An 18,248-nucleotide genomic window follows, 5' to 3' on the forward strand; every position below is an offset into this window, starting at 1 on the left:
AAAAGCCTTTTTCTTAATTTTCCTTTCTTTCAGCAGCTTAGTAGATGCCCCCTACTTATTCTTATGTGGTAGTGCAATACATTTTTAAACTTTAATGTGCTATTATTATAGGCTGCGGATGGAAATGTGTTGCCGAATTAGAAAAGGCCAGCAAAGTGCACCAAAGAGATAGTGTGAATGAGTGTAATGTGTGGAACTGCATGGGAAAGGGAAAGCATTGATGGAAGCCTGCGTCTCTCAGCCAATACAACTTGCCGATAGAGTCAGCAGGCTGGGGCTTTAACAGACAGGTGAAGCTCCAGAGAAAGCGCAAGTCCCTCCCTCACATTTGTGTTCTGTTTTCGTGTGTTGACGAAAATTGGAATTGACTTTCAACCTGAGGGTCCTGACTGAGGGAACTCAGTCAGGTGATAGTCAGACCATTGTTCTCAATTTTTTTGGACAGTTCACGGAGTGGGATGGTACCAGCTGATTGGAGAAAAGCCAACGCTGTACCAATATTTAAAAAAGGGCCAATACATATCCCTGGGAACTATGGGTCAGTTAGCCTAACATCAAAAGTCTGCAAGTTATTAGAGGGGATGATAAGGGATTATATCCAAGATCTCAGTAATGAAAACATTATTAGTGGTAATCCTCATGGATTCATGAAGAATCTTTCATGCCAGACCAGACCAATCTATAAACATTCTATGAAGAATGGAGCTGCCATATAGATAAAGGAAGGCCTGTGGATGTGGTGTATCTGGATTTTGCAAAGGCATTTGATACAGTTCCCCACAAACGCTACTGTACAAACTGAGGACTGTCGGCATGGACCATAGAGTAAGTAACCAAACTGAAAACTGGGTACGGGGCAAGATCTAAGAGTGGCGATAAATAGTGAGCACTCGGAATGGTACGGTGTGGTAAGCAGGCTCATTCAAGGATCTTTCCTGTCCAGTATTTGCAGATGATACAAAGTTAAGCAGGGAAATAACGTCTGCACAGGTTTGTGGAAATCTTACAAGAAGACCTCAATAAAATAATGGGGTGGGCAACTACATGCCAGATGAGGTTTAATGTTGAAATGCATTTGGGTGCAAAAAATACGAACGCAAATAACTCGCTAGGTGGAGAACCTATGAGGCAATCTAGGATGGAAAAGGACCTGGGGGTCCTAGTAGATGACAGGCTCAGCAATGGAATGCAATGGCAAGTTGTTGCAAGCAAAGCCAACAGAATGTTGGCATGCATTAAAAAGGGGATTCACTCCAGAGATAAATGATAATTCTCCCGCTCTACAAGATTCTGGTCCGGCCTCACCTGCAGTATGCCACCCAGTTCTGGGCACCAGTTCTCAAGAAGGGTGTGATGGAACTGGAGAGAGTCCAGAGAAGGGAAACAAAGTTAATAAAGGAACTGGATGATCTCAACTATGGGGAAAGACTACAAGCATTGAACTTATTCTCTCTGGAGAGGTGACTCTTGAGAGGGGATTGGATATTGTCGTACAAATACTGTACTGGTGACCCTAGCATAGGGAAAAAACTTTTCAGTGAAAGGGAGTTTAAAGAGACATACGGCCATTCACTGAAATTGAAAGAAAAGCAGTTTAAACTTAAACTGCGTAGAAGGTTCTTTACTGTAAAGCTCCATACACACTATCAGATTTTCTGTTGATTTTTTCCTTTAGATTTACCAAAACCATATAATATACGAGGTCAAACCTTAGGAGTTTTTTTAATTTGTATGCAATCAGGCAGGCCCTTCCACTACATGAATTTGGTAAATCTGAAGACAAAAATCAGCAGAAAATCTGATAGTGTGTATGGGGCTTTAGAGTGATGGAGGATGTGGAATTCTCTTCCACAACAGTGGTAACAGCAGGGAGTGTCGATAGTTTACCAAAACGGCTCACGCCAGTATACATCGGCAGAATGGCCCTGGTGCTCAAAACCACGTACCCGAAGGGGATATGTTCCACATCTGGTGGAGCTGTCCTGTTATAGCTATCTTCTGGAACCAAGTATCCTCCCTTGTACAGTCTCTGACCAACTCTTCCCAACAGTTGTCTCCACGTATGGCTCTATTTGGTCTGGACTCTCACCACTGGCCCATCGTCAGTTTACCTCCGATACACCATATACTAATCTCAGCACGCCTGCTCATTGCACGTGCATGGAAAAACCCCCTTCCTCCATCCCTTTTTGAGCTCATAGCCATCCTCAATGAACATTGTCGCATGGAATTTCTTTTTTCAAAAATTCACATGAAAAATTCCAGATTTGACAAACACTGGTCCTCCTGGCTGGCCCACCCTGGCTGCATAACCCTCACATGACCTCTTTAGCATTATACCCAGACCAGATAGAGCCGGCAGTGAGAATCACCTGATTGTTGTTCTCTTGTTACTTATATATTTGTTATAAGTTAGCTAGATTCCACGTGTAGCTCTTAGATATCTTCAGCAGTTACCCTTTAGATATAGAGGGACTACCTTTTAGACATTATCATACTTGTCTTGTCATTGATAGGTGGTGTTGCATCCCCCCTAGGCACAGCCCATAGGGGTGTCTGGGGGGGATGGATCACCTCCGGACTTACCGGACCTTTTCACCCATTGCTCACGGAGCTTGGCTACAGGGCCCTAAGCCTATGATCCTAGGTACTAGTGACATACATTCCTTGCTGAAAACATATTATGTGACTGTATCTTGGGTCCTACCATTGTATGATTTTCAACATTTGGTATACAATATGTTCTTTTCGCATGCTTGTTATTGTGATATCTCAATAAAATCTTTTTGAAAAAAAAAAAAAAAAAAAAAACGCGTACCCGTACGTCACTCTGTCATTGGCGGCTAGTGTCCGCCGGTGGCCCGTGATTGAGGGACAGAGAGGCAGAGTGGGGAGAACAAGGCATTTCCCTGTTCAGCCTAGCAACATGACAGGGATCTACTGATCGGGAGCAGTGATCTCTGTCATGTTCTAGTGAGCCTATCCCCCCTACACTTAGAACACACTGAGGGAACACACCTAACTCCTTGATTGCCCCCTTGTGTTTAACCCCTTCCCTGCCAGTGACATTTACACAGTAATCAGTGCATTTTTATAGCGCTGATCACAGTATAAATGTCAATGGTCCCAAAATAGTGTCAAAAGTGTCCGATCTGTCCGCCACCACGTTGCAGGCACAATAGAAATCGCAGATCACCACCATTACTAATAAAAAAAATAATAATAATGACATAAATCTATCCCCTATTTTGTAGAAGCAATAACTTTTGCGCAAACCAATCAATATACTCTTATTGCAATTTTTTAACCAAAAATATGTAGAAGAATACATATTGGCCTAAAACTGAGGAAGACATTTTTTTTATATATATATATATATATATATATATATATATATATATATATATATATATATATATATATATATATATATATATATTTGGAGATATTATAGCAAAAAGTTAAAACTATTGCTTTTTTTTCAAAATTGTTGGTCTTTTTTTGTTTATAGCGCAAAAAATAAATACCACAGAGGTGATCAAATACCACAGAGGTGATCAAATACCTCAAAGAAAGCTCTATTTGTGGGGAAAAAAAGGACTTCAATTTTGTTTGGGTACAATGTTGCACGACCACGCCATTGTCAGTTAAATTGATGCAGTGCCGTATCGCAAAAAAGGGATTGGTAAGGAAAGGCATATATCCTTCCGGGGCTGAAGTGATAATGTATTCTATGCATTAAGATAAAAAGCCTTCTGTGTGCAGCAGCCCCCCTTATACTTAGAGATCCATTTAGATCCAGCGATGTTGTAGAAATGCGTTTTGGGTGCCCAGCACCGCCCTCCTTATTGGCTGAGACAGCAGCCAAGCGCCATTGGCTGCTGTCAATCAAATTCAGTCAGCCAATGAGGAGATAAAGGGGGCAGGGCCAGGCCACGGCTCTGTGTCTGAATGGACACAGGGAGCAACAGCTCGGCTTGGGTGCCCCCATAACAAGCTGTAGCTCTAAAACAGGAGAGAGGGGTCAGAAGCACTGAAGAGGGACCAGAGAAGAGAAGGAGTAAAACACATTTGTCTTTTTTAACTAAAAATAAATAAAAGGAGACTTTAGTATCACTTTAATAAAACACCCACTGATATCACAAGACTACTTTGGGGAATTCTCATTTTTGTATGTACTTATATATAATGGGACGTGGCTAGATCTGAGGCACTACTGAAGCAAAGAGGACTAACAGCTGAATCTCCCTTTTGGCATTAGAGGTTCAATTTATATGTCTTTAAAAAATGAACTTTACCCATAGCAACTGCTAAAAAATTATGTTCTTTAGCAAGGAACATACATTCTACATTAATAATTATCCTAAAAAAAAACAATATAGGAATTTTATAACAGCTTACCTGTAAAATCTTTTTCTTGGAGTACATGGGCGGAACAGTGATGTAGTGGTTAGCACTCTCGCCTAGCAGTAATAAGGGTCGTGGTTTGAATCCCAACCATGACACTACCTGCCTGGAGTTTGCATGTTCTCCCTGTGCCTGCGTGGGTTTCCTCCGGGTACTCCGGTTTCCTCCCACACTCCAAAAGATATGCAGGTAGGTTAATTGGCTTCTGTCCAAAATTGGCACTAGTATATGAATGGGGACCTTGGATTGTGGGCTCCTTGAGGGTAGGGACTGATGTGAGTGTGCAATGTACAGGGATAGGGACAATTGTAGACACTCACTCAGGTTGAACTGGATGGACTGGTCTTTATTCAACATTACTAAATATGTAACTACATCACGGGACACAGAGCCACAGTAGTTACTATGTGGGTTATGGGCCACCTTCAGGTGATGGACACTGACACACCCTAAGTCCACTCCCTATATAACCCTTCCCACTACTGGGAGTACCTCAGTTTTTGTAGCAAAGTAATATACGTGTATTAGAAGAGGGGAGGGACCACTGTGTCCCGTGAAGTACTCCAAGAGAAGGATTTTATAGGTAAGCTGTTATAAAAATCCTATTTTTTTTATCGTACATCAGGGGACCCAGAGCCATAGTAGTTACTATGTGGGATGTCCCAGAGCAATGCCAACTGAGGGGAGGGAAACACAAAAGTAGGGCACCATGAGACTAGAGGACTTACACTGCTGCCTGCAGCACACTACACCCAAAGGCAATATCCTCATGCCTTTTTATATCCACCTGATAGTATCTGGTAAATGTATGGACTGAAGACCAAGTTGCAGCCTTGAAGATTTGAGCCATGGAAGCTTGGTGATGCACTGCCCACAAAGTACTAACATCCCTAGTGGAGTGCGCTTTGATTTGAGAGGGTGGAAAACGCTTGAACAATTACTTGCTGAATCCATTTAGAAATAGAATGGAATATCCGACCTGTCCAGAGAAGGTCTGGACGTGGTGGTAAGATCCATGGGTCCCCTACTGCCATCCTTATGATCTCTGCATACCAGGATCTTCTGGGCCACATGAATCACCGACATCCCTTCCTGCTCGACTCTGCGAAGAAGTCATGGAAGCAGCAGAATAGGAGGGAATGCATAAATCAGTGAGAACTGATTCCACGGGAACACCAAGGCATCTGTTCCGTATACTAGCAGATCCCTTGTTCTTGACACAAAGTTGTCAATCTTTTTGTTGAACCTGGAGAGATCTATCTCTGGGATCCCCCATCTTTGACATATTGTCAGGAAGACATTGGGGCGAAGGGACCATTCTCCCGGGAACAACTGCTGGCGACTCAAGTAGTCCGCCTGCCAATTTTCTATACCTGGAATGAAGACTGCCGATAGGCAAGGTACACCGTTTTCTGCCCAAGTTAGGATATGATTTACCTCTCTCTGGGCCATACGACTTCTCGTGCCCCCTTGGTGATTGATATAGGCAACTGCTGTGGCATTGTCGGATTGGATCCTGACAGGACAATACTGTAACCTGAACGTCCAGGCCCTCAGGGCCAAGCAAGCTACCCGTATCTCTAGAATGTTGATGGGCAAGGTCATTTATGATCTGGACCATTTCCCTTGGACAGTCGCCTCTTCCAGGACTGCTCCCCAACCCGAAAGGCTGCCATCTGTTACCTGGAAGGTGGTAACTGGTAGGAAGGATTTTCCCTTCTGCAGATTCTTGGTTATCAACCACCAACTGAGGCTCCGGTGCACCCTTGGAGATAGACACATTGGGAAATCTAGAGCTTGGACCTTCTTGTTCCAAGCAGATAGGATACTGATTTGCAGCAGCCTCAAATGAAACTGAGCATAAGGAACGGCCTTCAGTGACACCACCATCTGTCCCAACAACTTCATGCAAAGTCGAATAGAAAGATTCTTCTTTGCCTTGACCACCTGAATCAGTTCCTTTATGGCACGGATCTTTGCCAGGGGCAAGAATACCCTTTTCTGGGCTGTATCTATGATCAGACCTAAGTATTCTAATCACCCTGATGGTTTTAAGGAGGATTTCTCTAGGTTGAGAATCCAACCTAGGTATTCCAGGTAGTTGACTGTGGTGATCATACTTTGGTCTAAGCAGGCTACCGACTGGTCTATCAAGAGCAGATGGTCTAGGTAAGCTATAATTGTTATACCTTGGGCCCTTGATTTGGGGCTAGAGGAGGGGCCAGGACCTTTGTAAACACTTGAGGTGCAGAAGCTAGACCGAACAAAGAAGAGCTACAAACTGAAAATGAAGATTTTCTATCTCAAAACATAGATATTTCTGGTGAGCGGGAAAAATTGTCACATGGAGGTATGCATCCTTTCAAGTCGATTGACGCCAGAATTTCTCCAACTTGTAGGATGGAGACCACTGACCAGATTGACTCCATGTGAAAAGAGCGGATATTCAGAAACCGTTTTAGATCTTTGAGATCTAGAATGGGTCTGACATCTCCATTTGGTTTTGGTACCATGAAAAGGTTTGAATAAAACCCCAACCCCTGCTCTTCCATGGTGACCACCGAGATCACTTTTTGAGACAAAAGATGGTCCAATTCTTGAAAGAGAGACTTCTTTTTCTCTGGATCCCTGGGATCGTTTGATCTGAGAAAACGAGGAGACTGGGACTTTTGGAACTCTAGTTTGTACCCTATAGTTATTGAGGAAGTCACCCATCTGTCTCAACACTCTTCCTGCCAGACCCTTGAGAACTGCAAAAGTTTTCCCCCCACTGGAGGGAGCAGGAGTGCCCCTTCATAAAGGAGGCTTTAGTATTTTTTCTTGTAGGTTTCCTTCCCCAGGACTTTTGTCTCTGGGTTTGACCCGGAGGTTTACCTCTTGAGCTTGACGGCGGAGGCCGTCGTGACTGTCTGCAGGCCGATGCCCCTGGCACTGGAGAAGGAGCTCATTTAAATGAAATGTGTGGTACTTTTCCCACTAGAAATGTTTTGGATGTATTTATCCATATCATCCCCGGACAGTCGTTCATCGTGAAAAGGAAAACTAGCCAGGAGCTTTTTGCATGGCGCTTTGGCTGGCGACATTTTAAATCGAAAGATTCTGCGCATATGCACCAGCTTAAGCGTAAGGCCTGAAGAATATAATTTCTCATGGCGTCTATTGCAAAACATAACGCCGCTGGTAGCTCGGCTAAATCCTGGGCCTGCTGATCAGGAATAATCTTGAGCACCTGTTTAAACTCGTCTCTCAAGGAGTCACTGAACCTGCCAGAGAACAAGTGCTTTTTAATATGAATTCCAACTTCTTATCCATTGGATCCCTAAGCATTTGAGCATTGTCTACCGGACAAGTTAAACTTTTATTCACAGAGGATATAGCATCAATTGCTGGTATCTCCCACCTCTTAGTGAATTTTTCCTCCATAGGATAAAGTGTTGAAAACTTTTTAGGAGGAAAAAAAAATGCTTATACGGGTGATCCCACTCAGAATACATAAGCTTTTCCAGCAATGAATGGACAGGAAAGGCATGCACAGCTTGAGGATGCTTTAGTGAACCCAAATAAGAAGTGGGCTTATCAACTGACTCAGTTAAGGGTAGCATAAATGTGAAACGGACCATTTCAGTAAGAGGTTGCACCATCAATCTTTCAGATTGTGAAGCTGATCCTTGCGCATTTGACCCCTCAGAAGAAGAGTCATCAACCTCTTCACTGTCCCCTGATGGAAATTCATCTTCTCCCGCCCCCAGTTCCTCAGTTTGAGGGTCCTGGGTATTGGAAGGGGACGTGTCGCATTTTGTCCCACACTGGGATGCGATTAAAGCTGCTAACCTTAAAAGAAAACCTTCAGGAGCTGGGGCCCCTTTTTAATCAGGATATCCACACTCCTGGACCCGTAAAGCACCCCACCAGTAAACTTTAGGGCTGAAAAAACCAAAGCACTGGATGCCGGGGTCCAGTCTAAAAAGAGAAGCATTACAGCTAAACTTCGGTTCTTCTGCTACGAGGCTTGGGTAACATTCAATTTGACCAAAAAAAAAAAAAGACATTTTGAATGGATCCGGTTTGCATAGCCTGCCCCAGCAAAGAATATTCCAGTGGAGCTCAGCATAGCACATCTTTACTCGTGACCAACACCTAAGACATTGGCTAAAAAACTGAGGTACTGCCAGTAGTGGGAGGGGTTATATAAGGTGTGGACTTCCTGTCTTAGGGTTTGCCAGTGTCCATCACCTGAAGGTGGCCTATAACCCATATAGTAACTACTATGGCTCTGTGTCCCGTGATGTACGATAAAGAAAAATAGGGTGCAACTGAGCATGTTCAGAGCAGGGTGAGACAGTGTATTACTGGATTTTAAACAGTATAGGCACTTATTTTGGATGTTATACATAGCTTTACCTGTAAAAGGGGCCAGCCTGAAGTGATCTAGCAGCACTTAATTTTCTGACTAAAGTTCCACTTTAAGAGAAATTTAATGTTAGGGTTTACATAGGCTTTAACCACTTCAATACAGGGCACTTAAACACCTTCCTGCCCAGACCAATTTTGAGCTTTCAGCGCTGTCGCACTTTGAATGACAATTGCGCGGTCATGCTACACTGTACCCAAATGGAATTTTTATCATTTTTTTTCCCCACAAATAGAGCTTTCTTTTGGTGGTATTTGATCACCTCTACGGTTTTTATTTTTTGCGCTACAAATAAAAAAATACAGAACATTTTGAAAAAAAAAAAGTTTTTTTTTGTTTCAGTTTCAAAACTTTGTAAATAAGTACGTTTTCTCCTTCACTGATGGGGCTACACTGATGGGCACTGATAAGGCGGCACTGATGGGCACCAATGTGGCACCAATGAAGTGGCACTGATGAGGTGGCATTGATGGACACTGATATGTGGCACTGATAGGCGGCACGGACGGACACTGATAGGTGGCACGGATTGGCATGGATGGGCGGCACAGATGGGCATGGATAGGCGGCACAGATGGGCATGGATAGGCGGCACAGATGGGCATGGATAGGCGGCACAGATGGGCATGGATAGGCAGCACAGATGGGCATGGATAGGCAGCACAGATGGGCATGGATAGGCAGCACAGATGGGCATGGATAGGCAGCACAGATGGGCATGGATAGGCAGCACAGATGGGCATGGATAGGCGGAACAGATGGGCATAGATAGGCGGAACAGATGGGCATGGGTGGGCAGCACAGATGGGCATGGGTGGGCACTGATAGGCGGCACAGGTGGGCACTCATAGGCGGCACAGGTGGGCACTCATAGGCGGCACAGGTGGGCACTCATAGGCGGCACAGGTGGGCACTCATAGGCGGCACAGGTGGGCACTCATAGGCGGCACAGGTGGGCACTCATAGGCGGCACAGGTGGGCACTCATAGGCGGCACAGGTGGGCACTCATAGGCGGCACAGGTGGGCACTCATAGGCGGCACAGGTGGGCACTCATAGGCGGCATTGGTGTTATACTAGAGTAATGGATGCCAATCAGTGCCAAACAATAATGCATGCCAATCAGTGATGCCCATTGTGGGCACTGATTGGCATCCATTGTGCTGACTGGCATCCCTGGTGGTCTAGGGAGGATTACCTTTTCCCTGGTGGTCTGGTGGCGTCCCTGGTGGTCCAGTGTGGGCATCCTCGGGGGGGGGGGGGGGGGCTGTGCTGATAATCGATCAGCACAGACCCCCCCTGTCAGAGGAGCAGCCGATCGGCTCTCCTCTACTCACGTCTGACAGACGCGAGTGAGGGAAAGCCGATCACCGGCTCTTCCCATTTACACTGTGATCAGCCCTGATTGGAAACGGCTGATCACGTGGTAAAGAGTCTCCGTCGGAGACTCTTTACCGAGATCGTAGTTGCCGGGTGTCAGACTGACACCCCGCAACAACGATCGCCGTGATGCGCGCCCCCGGGGGCGCGCAGCGGCTCATAATCCTGATCACGTCATATGACGTCCGGTCAGGATTATGAAACCACTTTGCAGCCGTCAATTGCCTATAGGGCGGGCGGCAAGTGGTTAAAGTAGATGTAAACGCAAACTTAATTATATTTTGTTTGGTAAAGCACCTTGTATCAAACAATTGGCCCTTTTTTAAACAAAGTACTTGTTTTCACCTATATTTCAATCCTTTAACATTCCAGCACTGCTGATGTCCTACAACCTCCTCCTGTCTACAAGCGCTTCAATTGGTTGCATGACATTTTTTAGGGTGGACACCCTGATAATGGCAACAGTGGAACATATTTGTATATGTGCAGAAATAGCCACTTCATTAGAAGCTTGCTTGACAGTATGATGATGCAGGTCCCAGTGCCGGGCTTATACTCCCTGCTGCCCTTGACCAACTGTTTTGTGTCACCCTGCTCCTACCCGAAATCAACTGGCTAGAGTTAAGGTTATTACACATTAGTCGTTTTTTTTTTCAGGAACCACTATACTAACTATCCAATGTTGGTACAGAGATCTCCCCTGCTGTTCTATTGTGTTCCGACAGGGAATGCCCCCCCCCCCCCCACCAGAACACTTCAGCAAGATGCTCTGAAGGTCTGGCAAGGTATGCTGGACCTTCAGAGGGCATGCGCCATTGACGTCAGTGGCTGCATGCAGAGCAAATATCTCCTAAACTGTGTTTACCTGTAGGTGAAAAATCACAAAGTGGGGTTTACAACATGAACCTCTGTTGTGCTGTAATTCAGTATTACCTGACTGGCTGAGGTAGTGTTTGACAATAGAAGACACTCCATGTGGAGTCACCAGGTTATAAGTTCCATCTTTCATCACTATTCCTTCTACTACAGAATTTAATGGTTTTAGGATTCCCTTTGCCACTAGCTCATCGTGAAACCTAAAAGATTAAAACAAAATTAGGTGAGCAATACAATTTCAGTTCTTACTGCTTTTATTACTGCATTTAAAGTGTATCCAAGTGTATCTCACCATATGCTCTGGTAACGATTGGCATATCAATAGGAGGAGGGTAAAATCCAAAAACAATAGTTGTGACAGGAACAAAGGGCAAATCGCCCAATGAGGATGATTGTTTAAAATGGTTGTAAAGGCAGAAGGTTTTTTTTTATCTGAATGCATTCAGATAAAAAAAACGTTCTGCGTGCAGCAGCTCCCTTCATACTTACCTGAGCCCCATCTCTATCCAGCGATGTGCACAAGTGCCTCGGCCATCCAGGACTCTCCCTTCTGATTGGCTGAGACACAGCAATGGTGCCACTCGCTCCCGCTACTGTCAAAGTCAGTTAGCCAATCAGGAGAGAGAGGGGACAGGGCTGATCCGCAGCTCCGTGTCTGAATGGACACACGGAGCTGTGGCTCGGCTCAGGTGCCCCCATAGCAAGCTGCGTGCTGTGAGGGCCCTAGACTGAAGGGAGGGGCAAAAAGCACCAACGAGGGACCCGAGAAGAGGAGGATCTGAGCTGCCCTATAGGTGCAACAGTCATAGAAACATAGAAAAGTGACGGCAGAAAAGACAGTAGTCCATCAAGTCTGGCCATTTTTTTTTTTTTTTTGCAAAACAGTCTGTTCTGTTGTATGTTTCCTATACAAAAAAAACGGAGTTACTTACCGGTAACATCCTTTTCCGGGAGTCTTTCAGGACAGCCACCTTAGAGAGACCCTGGCTCCTCTCCTCTTAGGAAACACCGCCTTCAATTTCACAATTTAAGTCTCATCCTCCCTCCGTCCCCTCAGTTCTTCCAGAGTACCTCCGGCCAACTGGGGAGACACAAGAACACGTCAAACAAACAAGCTTTTAATCTTACCTGACGGTCTCGTGATGAGTTCCCGAAGATCTCAAAAAACCTGGGTGGGAACCGGCGCTGTCCTGAAAGACTCCCGGAAAAGGATGTTACCGGTAAGTAACTCAGTTTTTCCCAAGTCCGTCTTTCAGGACAGCCACCTTAGAGAGGATAAGCGAGCACATTACCTTAGTGTGGGACCACTGCTTGCAGCACTTTACGACCAAAGGCTTGGTCTTTGGCTGACAGAAGATCCAATCTATAGTGCTTCACGAACTTAGAAAAACTGGACCACATTGCAGCTCTACAGATCTGTTCAGGAGAAACACCAGCCCACTCTGCCTGAGAAGCTGCCACTGCCCTGGTTGAGTGTGCTCTGATCCCAACTGGGGGTTCTAACCCCCCTGCCATGTAAGCCTGCCCAATGGCTGACCTTAACCATCTGGCTATCGTACGTTTAGAGGCTCTGGAACCCTTCCTAGCCCCTGAAAATAACACAAAAAGTGAATCAGACTTCCTGAACTGACTTGTGCAATCTAAATAATGAAGGACAAATCTTCTAACATCCAATCTATAAAAAGAGTGTTCCTGTTCTCTCACCAGATTTGAACAGAAAGTAGGCAGCACAATCTCCTGGACTCTATGAAAACTAGAGACTAACCTTAGGTAAAAAGACTGCATCCGTCTTAAAAATCAAACGGTCTGGAAAAACCTGAAAAAAAGGTGCCCTAACAGAAAGGGCTTCGAGTTCACTCACTCTCCTTGCCGTAGTGATCGCCACCAAAAACACAGTTTTGAGAGTGATCAATCTTAATAAGCAAGATTCCAATGGCTCAAAAGGTTCTCCTGTGAGAACCTGTAAAACTAATGAAAGATCCCAAACTGGGAAGGGGAATTTGTAACAGGTCTCTGCCTACTTAAGGCTCTAAAGAACCTCACTATCCAAGGGTCTGATGCTAGATGCCTTTCCAGAAATACGCTTAAAGCGGATACCTGACTCTTCAATGTTTCAAGGGCTAAACCTTTATCTGCCCCTGCCTGCAGGAACTCTAGAACGGCTACCGAGCTGCACACATTGAAGGAGTTCTCTGAGCACCAGCTATTGAACCGCCTCCATACCTTCAAGTAAATGGTCCGAGTTTCCCTTTTCCTGCAACTTAGGAGAGTGGCTACTAAACGATCTGAGAATCCTTTGCCCTTCAGAAATTCCTCCTTAGTAGCCAAGTTGCAAGGTTCCACCGCTCCACCTAAGGACAGCAGATTGGACCCTGAAAAAGGAGATCCTCCTGGACTGGGAGAATCCAGGGGGGTTCCACAGACAGGCCCTTCAGAATGGAGAACCACGGCCTCCTGGGCCAGTGTGGCGCGATTAGAATAAGGGTAGTGTTCTCCGCCTGAAACTTCCTTAACACTGCAGGAATCAGAATGGGAGGGGGGAAAGCATAGCACCTGGAGAATCCCCAACTCTGTGCTATTGTGTCCACCCCCAACGCCTCGTCCTCCCTGTTTATGGAAAAGAAGATGGCTAACTTCGCGTTTTCCCTCGAGGCAAAGAGGTCTATCGAAGGAATCCCCCACCTTTGGGTGATCATTTCGAAAACTTCCTGCTTGAGAACCCAGTTGCCTTCTCTCAGTGTTCTCCTGCTGAGGAAATCTGCTACCTGATTTTGCTCTCCCTTCAAATGTATCGATGAAAGGGACAGGACATTTGCTTCGGCCCACCTGAGGATGGCTTTTGCTAGGGCCCATAAGGATCCGCTCCTGGTGCCCCCCTTCCTGTTGACGTAAGCCACTACCAAGGAATTGTCCGACCTGACTCTTACATAATGTCCCCGGAGTTCCCTCTGAAAAGGTCCTGAGTGCCAGATCTACTGCTCTCAGCTTCCTCCAATTCGAGGATCTCTTTGACTCCCTCCTCTCCCAGGTACCCTGTACCAAATGGGAGTCTAGGTGCGCACCCCAACCTGAGCCACTCACATCGGTTGTAACCACCCTAGATATTGGTAAAATCCATTCTAGACCTTGTGACAAATTTGTCCCTTTCTCCACCACCAAAGGGACCTCTTTACCTGAGATGGAACCGAAACCAGAGAGTCCAGAGACCCCTGGCTGTGGTCCCAAACCTTCAAGATGAATAGTTGCAGAGGACGGTAATGTAACCCCGCCCACTGAACTGTTGGGAGCGTGGATGTTAGCAAGGCCAAGGCCGACATGACCTTCCTCACTGAGATCTGACGGCTGCCCTGGAGAAACAACAATGCTTTGTCTACCTTTTGTATTTTCTTTAAGGAAAGGAAGACCTTTTGTTCTGTTGAGTTCAACACATACCCCAGGAAAGTGACCCTTTGGGAAGGAATTAAGTTGGACTTCTGTAGGTTCAGAAGCCAACCCAGGCTCACTAACAGGTCTTTTGCTACCTGTAGATCCCGAATCAACTGCACCGGAGAAGGGGCAAACAGGAGATCGTTGAGATACGCGCTCACCGAGATTCCCCTGAGACGCAGGAATGCCAGAACTTCTGCCATCACTTTGGTGAAGATATGGGGGGAAGAAGATAGCCCAAAGGGAAGTGCTTTTGAACTGAAGGTGTAGCACCCCTACTGAGATTTTCACTGCCAGCCTGAGGAAACGCTGGTGGCTCTCTGCGATGGGAATATGCAGGTATGCATCTTTTAAATCTATTGATGCCATGAAACTGTTTGGTGGAAGAAGTGCCTTCACCAAGTAAACTGAATCCATCTGAAACCTTCTGTAGGTGACAGACATTCAGAGGCTTCAGGTTCAGGATGAGCCTGAACTTTCCCGCAGGCTTGCGAACCACAAAAATGTGAGAATAGAAGCCTTTGCTGTCTCTCCTGCTGGGACCCGTACTACCACCCCCTGTTCCTCTAACTCCTGAAAAGAGGAAAGAAGGGCAGACAATTTTTCTGCACACTTTGGCAGCTTGGTGACAAGGAGTCTCAGAGGGGGGGGGCTCTGAAAACTCCAATCGGTAACCTCTTCTGATGATCCCCAAAACAAACTGATTGGAGGTGATCATCTCCCACTGTGGGAGGAAGGCCCCAACCTTCCTCCCACAGTGACCCTGTCATTGAGACTTTTTGGGCTGTTCAGGAGGGTGAAAAATTGCTCCCTGTGCCCTTTGCCCTTCAGCCCCCAACTTTTCTTCTGCCGATCAGTTCTAGGAGCTTAAAATTTTTTCTGAGGACGAGTCTTTCTTTTTGACTGCTCCACATACTTCCTCTTTACGGGAACGGCCTTTTTCTTATCAGCCGTGCGATCTAGCACTGCTTCAAGACCTGGCCCAAACAGCAAGTCTCCTGTAAAAGGGATCCCACAGAGCTTTGCTTTGGACACATTGTCCCCCTGCCATGTCTTCAGCCATAAGGCCCTCCTCGCTGAGTTGGTCAGAGCCGTAGACCTTGCAGACATTCGCACTGATTCATAGTTTCATAGTTAGTTAGGTTGAATAAAGACACCAGTCCATCCAGTTCAACCTGAGTGAGTGTCTACAATTGTCCCTATCCCTGTGCATTGCACACTCACATTGGTCCCTACCCTCAAGGAGCCCACAATCCAAGGTCCCCATTCATATACTAGGACCAATTTTGAACAGAAGCCAATTAACCTACCTGCATGTCTTTGGATTGTGGGAAGAAACCGGAGTACCCAGAGGAAACCCACGCAGGCACAGGGAGAACATGCAAACTCCAGCCAGGTAGTGTCGTGGTTGGGATTCGAACCAGCGTCCCTTCTTACTAGGTGAGAGTGCTAACCACTGCACCACTGTGCTGCCCTGATTCAGCCGAAGCATCCACAATATATGCTACCCCCTTAAGCAGCATGGGTAAGGAGGATAGAACAGTCTCCTTTGCCGTCCCTGCTTCAATGTGTGCATTAATCTGGGTAAACCAATACTCCATATTATGAGCCACCACTGTGGCTGCGATGGCAGGCTTAAGATTTCCCTGTGATGAATCCCAGGCTTTCTTCAGAAGTGAATCCATCCTTCGATCCATAGGGTCTGAAAGTACACCCATGTCCTCAAAGGCCAGATCAGTATGTCTGGACACCTGAGAAAAGGCAGCATCTAACCTGGGAGATTTATTCCAGACAAGAGCCTCCTCTTCTGCAAAAGGAAACCTTCATTTCAACGCATTAGAAAAGAAACGTTTTCTTGCGGGATCCTGCCATTCCTTCTTGATGGCATCGATCAAGACGTCATGAACCGGGAACACCCGCTTTTTCTGTTCCCCCAGGCCCTTGTACATCTGATCGTGGAGTGACAATGCCTTCTCTTCCTCTTGTATGCCTAAAGTGGTATGAATAGCTCCCAAGAGCTCATCCACTTCTTCCAGGGAAAATTTATACTGTGAGGTTCTTTTGGATTCCCCATCCAATCCCTCACCATCAGATTCCCCTTGGAAGTCTAAGGGGGCACTGTCAATTTCTTCTTCAACTTCCTCTCTGGAACCCCCTGAATTCTCCCCACCCGCGGGAGGAACATCCACTGGGCTAGGTGGTACACTCTGCTGCGCTGGGGGGAGGAGTGCTCTGGGGCTGAGGCCACTGAAAACTAGAGAAGAGCATTTTGAAGGACTGGAAAGTACTAGAGAGTTCCTTCACAGAAGCCGCCAGGTCTGCCCCTGTTCTGCTGCCTGCTCCCTAACCAACCCCTCAATACACTCCTTACAAAGTGCCTTGGACCAGGAATCCCCCATAGAGGCGCTACATGAAGGACACTTCTTCCTAGAACCATGGGGGGACTTGCTCGTGGCTTTCTGAAAAACAGAAAGAAAAGAGAGGGTAGCATAAGTTTAAAAAAAAAAAAAAAAAAGAAAGAAACACCAGCGGTACTTAGAGGACCACCAGGAGTGCCCCCCTAGGATCAACCCCCACCAGGATCCCAGATATACTCCCCTTCCCCCCCAACCACCAAGGGGGAAAAACACCAGTGGAGCTACTGGTTACAAAGTAAGAGAACACCTCCCCAGGGTTCCCCTTACCTTTGAGTGGCTGGTGCCGTTATCCCCAGGAGCTCTTGAAGCCTCTGCTTCGGACATTCTCCTGTTGAGTAGGAGTGGTACGAACGTGCCTCCGACAGCTGCCTGTACAGCTTAGAAAGAGAGGCTGCACCAGTCGAACGCTTGGTCCCCTTTCACGAACCGCGTCCGGAACCAGAAGACGCAGATCCAACGAAGATGTCCGCCCCCATCGGAACCGATGTCGCCCATCATCCGGTCCAGCCTCCAGTTCCAAGCCGACTGCAAACACAGGGGGACCTAGGATATCCTGTTGCAGCGCCCCACTGGGCGAACGAATGGATGGACCTCCCCAAACTTCTTGCTTTCCCCAAGCGAAGTTTAGAGTGCGTGGAAGACGGTCAGTGCGAAAGTCCAGCTCCCCAGCCGACCGGACTGCTGAATGTAGTCCGATAGACGATCGGACTGCCGAGCTGAGCCAGAGAGACCCCTGTCTCCTCCACTTCAGATAACGTAGCCCCAGTATCGCCGACTGTTCAGCTAACGTTCCTTAGCAGTGTCTCCGGAGGAAACACCATAACTGAGGGGACGGATGGAGGATGAGACTTAAATTGTGAAATTGAAGGCAGTGTTTCCTAAGAGGGGAGGAGCCAGGGTCTCTCTAAGGTGGCTGTCCTGAAAGACAGACTTGGGGGAAAAAAAACATGTATAATACAGTGCAAAACAGCACATTAAAAATGCACAGCACTGCATCAAGCCAAAACATGTCAATACTTGTGTAGGTGCACATGCATTTTTGCCTGTCACATTTAGGGCTGCCCACTCATTTCAATGAGCTGCCCTACAAACGTAAAATCACATGCATGACCTGTTTTTTTTTGTTTTTTTTAATCGCGCTGCACCAAAACACATGGTTCTTTGTTGCCATTTGTTTTGGGGTGTGCATTAGCAAGGTGTGTTGAGGTGCTATTATTATTTGCACTAGTGTTAATACTAGTATTATTACTATTATAATCATTAATCCTCTGATTGGCTGAGTTGGAGAGGCAGGCAGATGATGTCACAATCTTCAACTCAACTAGAGGAAGC

At 46.3% G+C, this 18,248-nt stretch overlaps 1 protein-coding gene across 2 annotated transcripts in view; it reads right to left on the bottom strand.

The window, feature by feature from the left end:
* Positions 1 to 18,248, bottom strand: part of RNLS (renalase, FAD dependent amine oxidase) — a 239,694-nt gene that overhangs the window by 206,429 nt on the left and 15,017 nt on the right. For both annotated transcript variants that reach the window (XM_077454169.1, XM_077454167.1), the window contains exon 3: positions 11,131 to 11,273. In XM_077454169.1, the coding sequence (XP_077310295.1) occupies positions 11,131 to 11,273 (143 nt within the window). The remainder of the gene's footprint in view (positions 1 to 11,130; positions 11,274 to 18,248) is intronic.

This window comes from Lithobates pipiens, unplaced genomic scaffold, assembly GCF_037356315.1.
Source record: "Lithobates pipiens isolate NorthernLeopardFrog02 unplaced genomic scaffold, aLitPip1_a1.2 Scaffold_25, whole genome shotgun sequence".
NCBI classification, from domain to species: domain Eukaryota; kingdom Metazoa; phylum Chordata; class Amphibia; order Anura; family Ranidae; genus Lithobates; species Lithobates pipiens.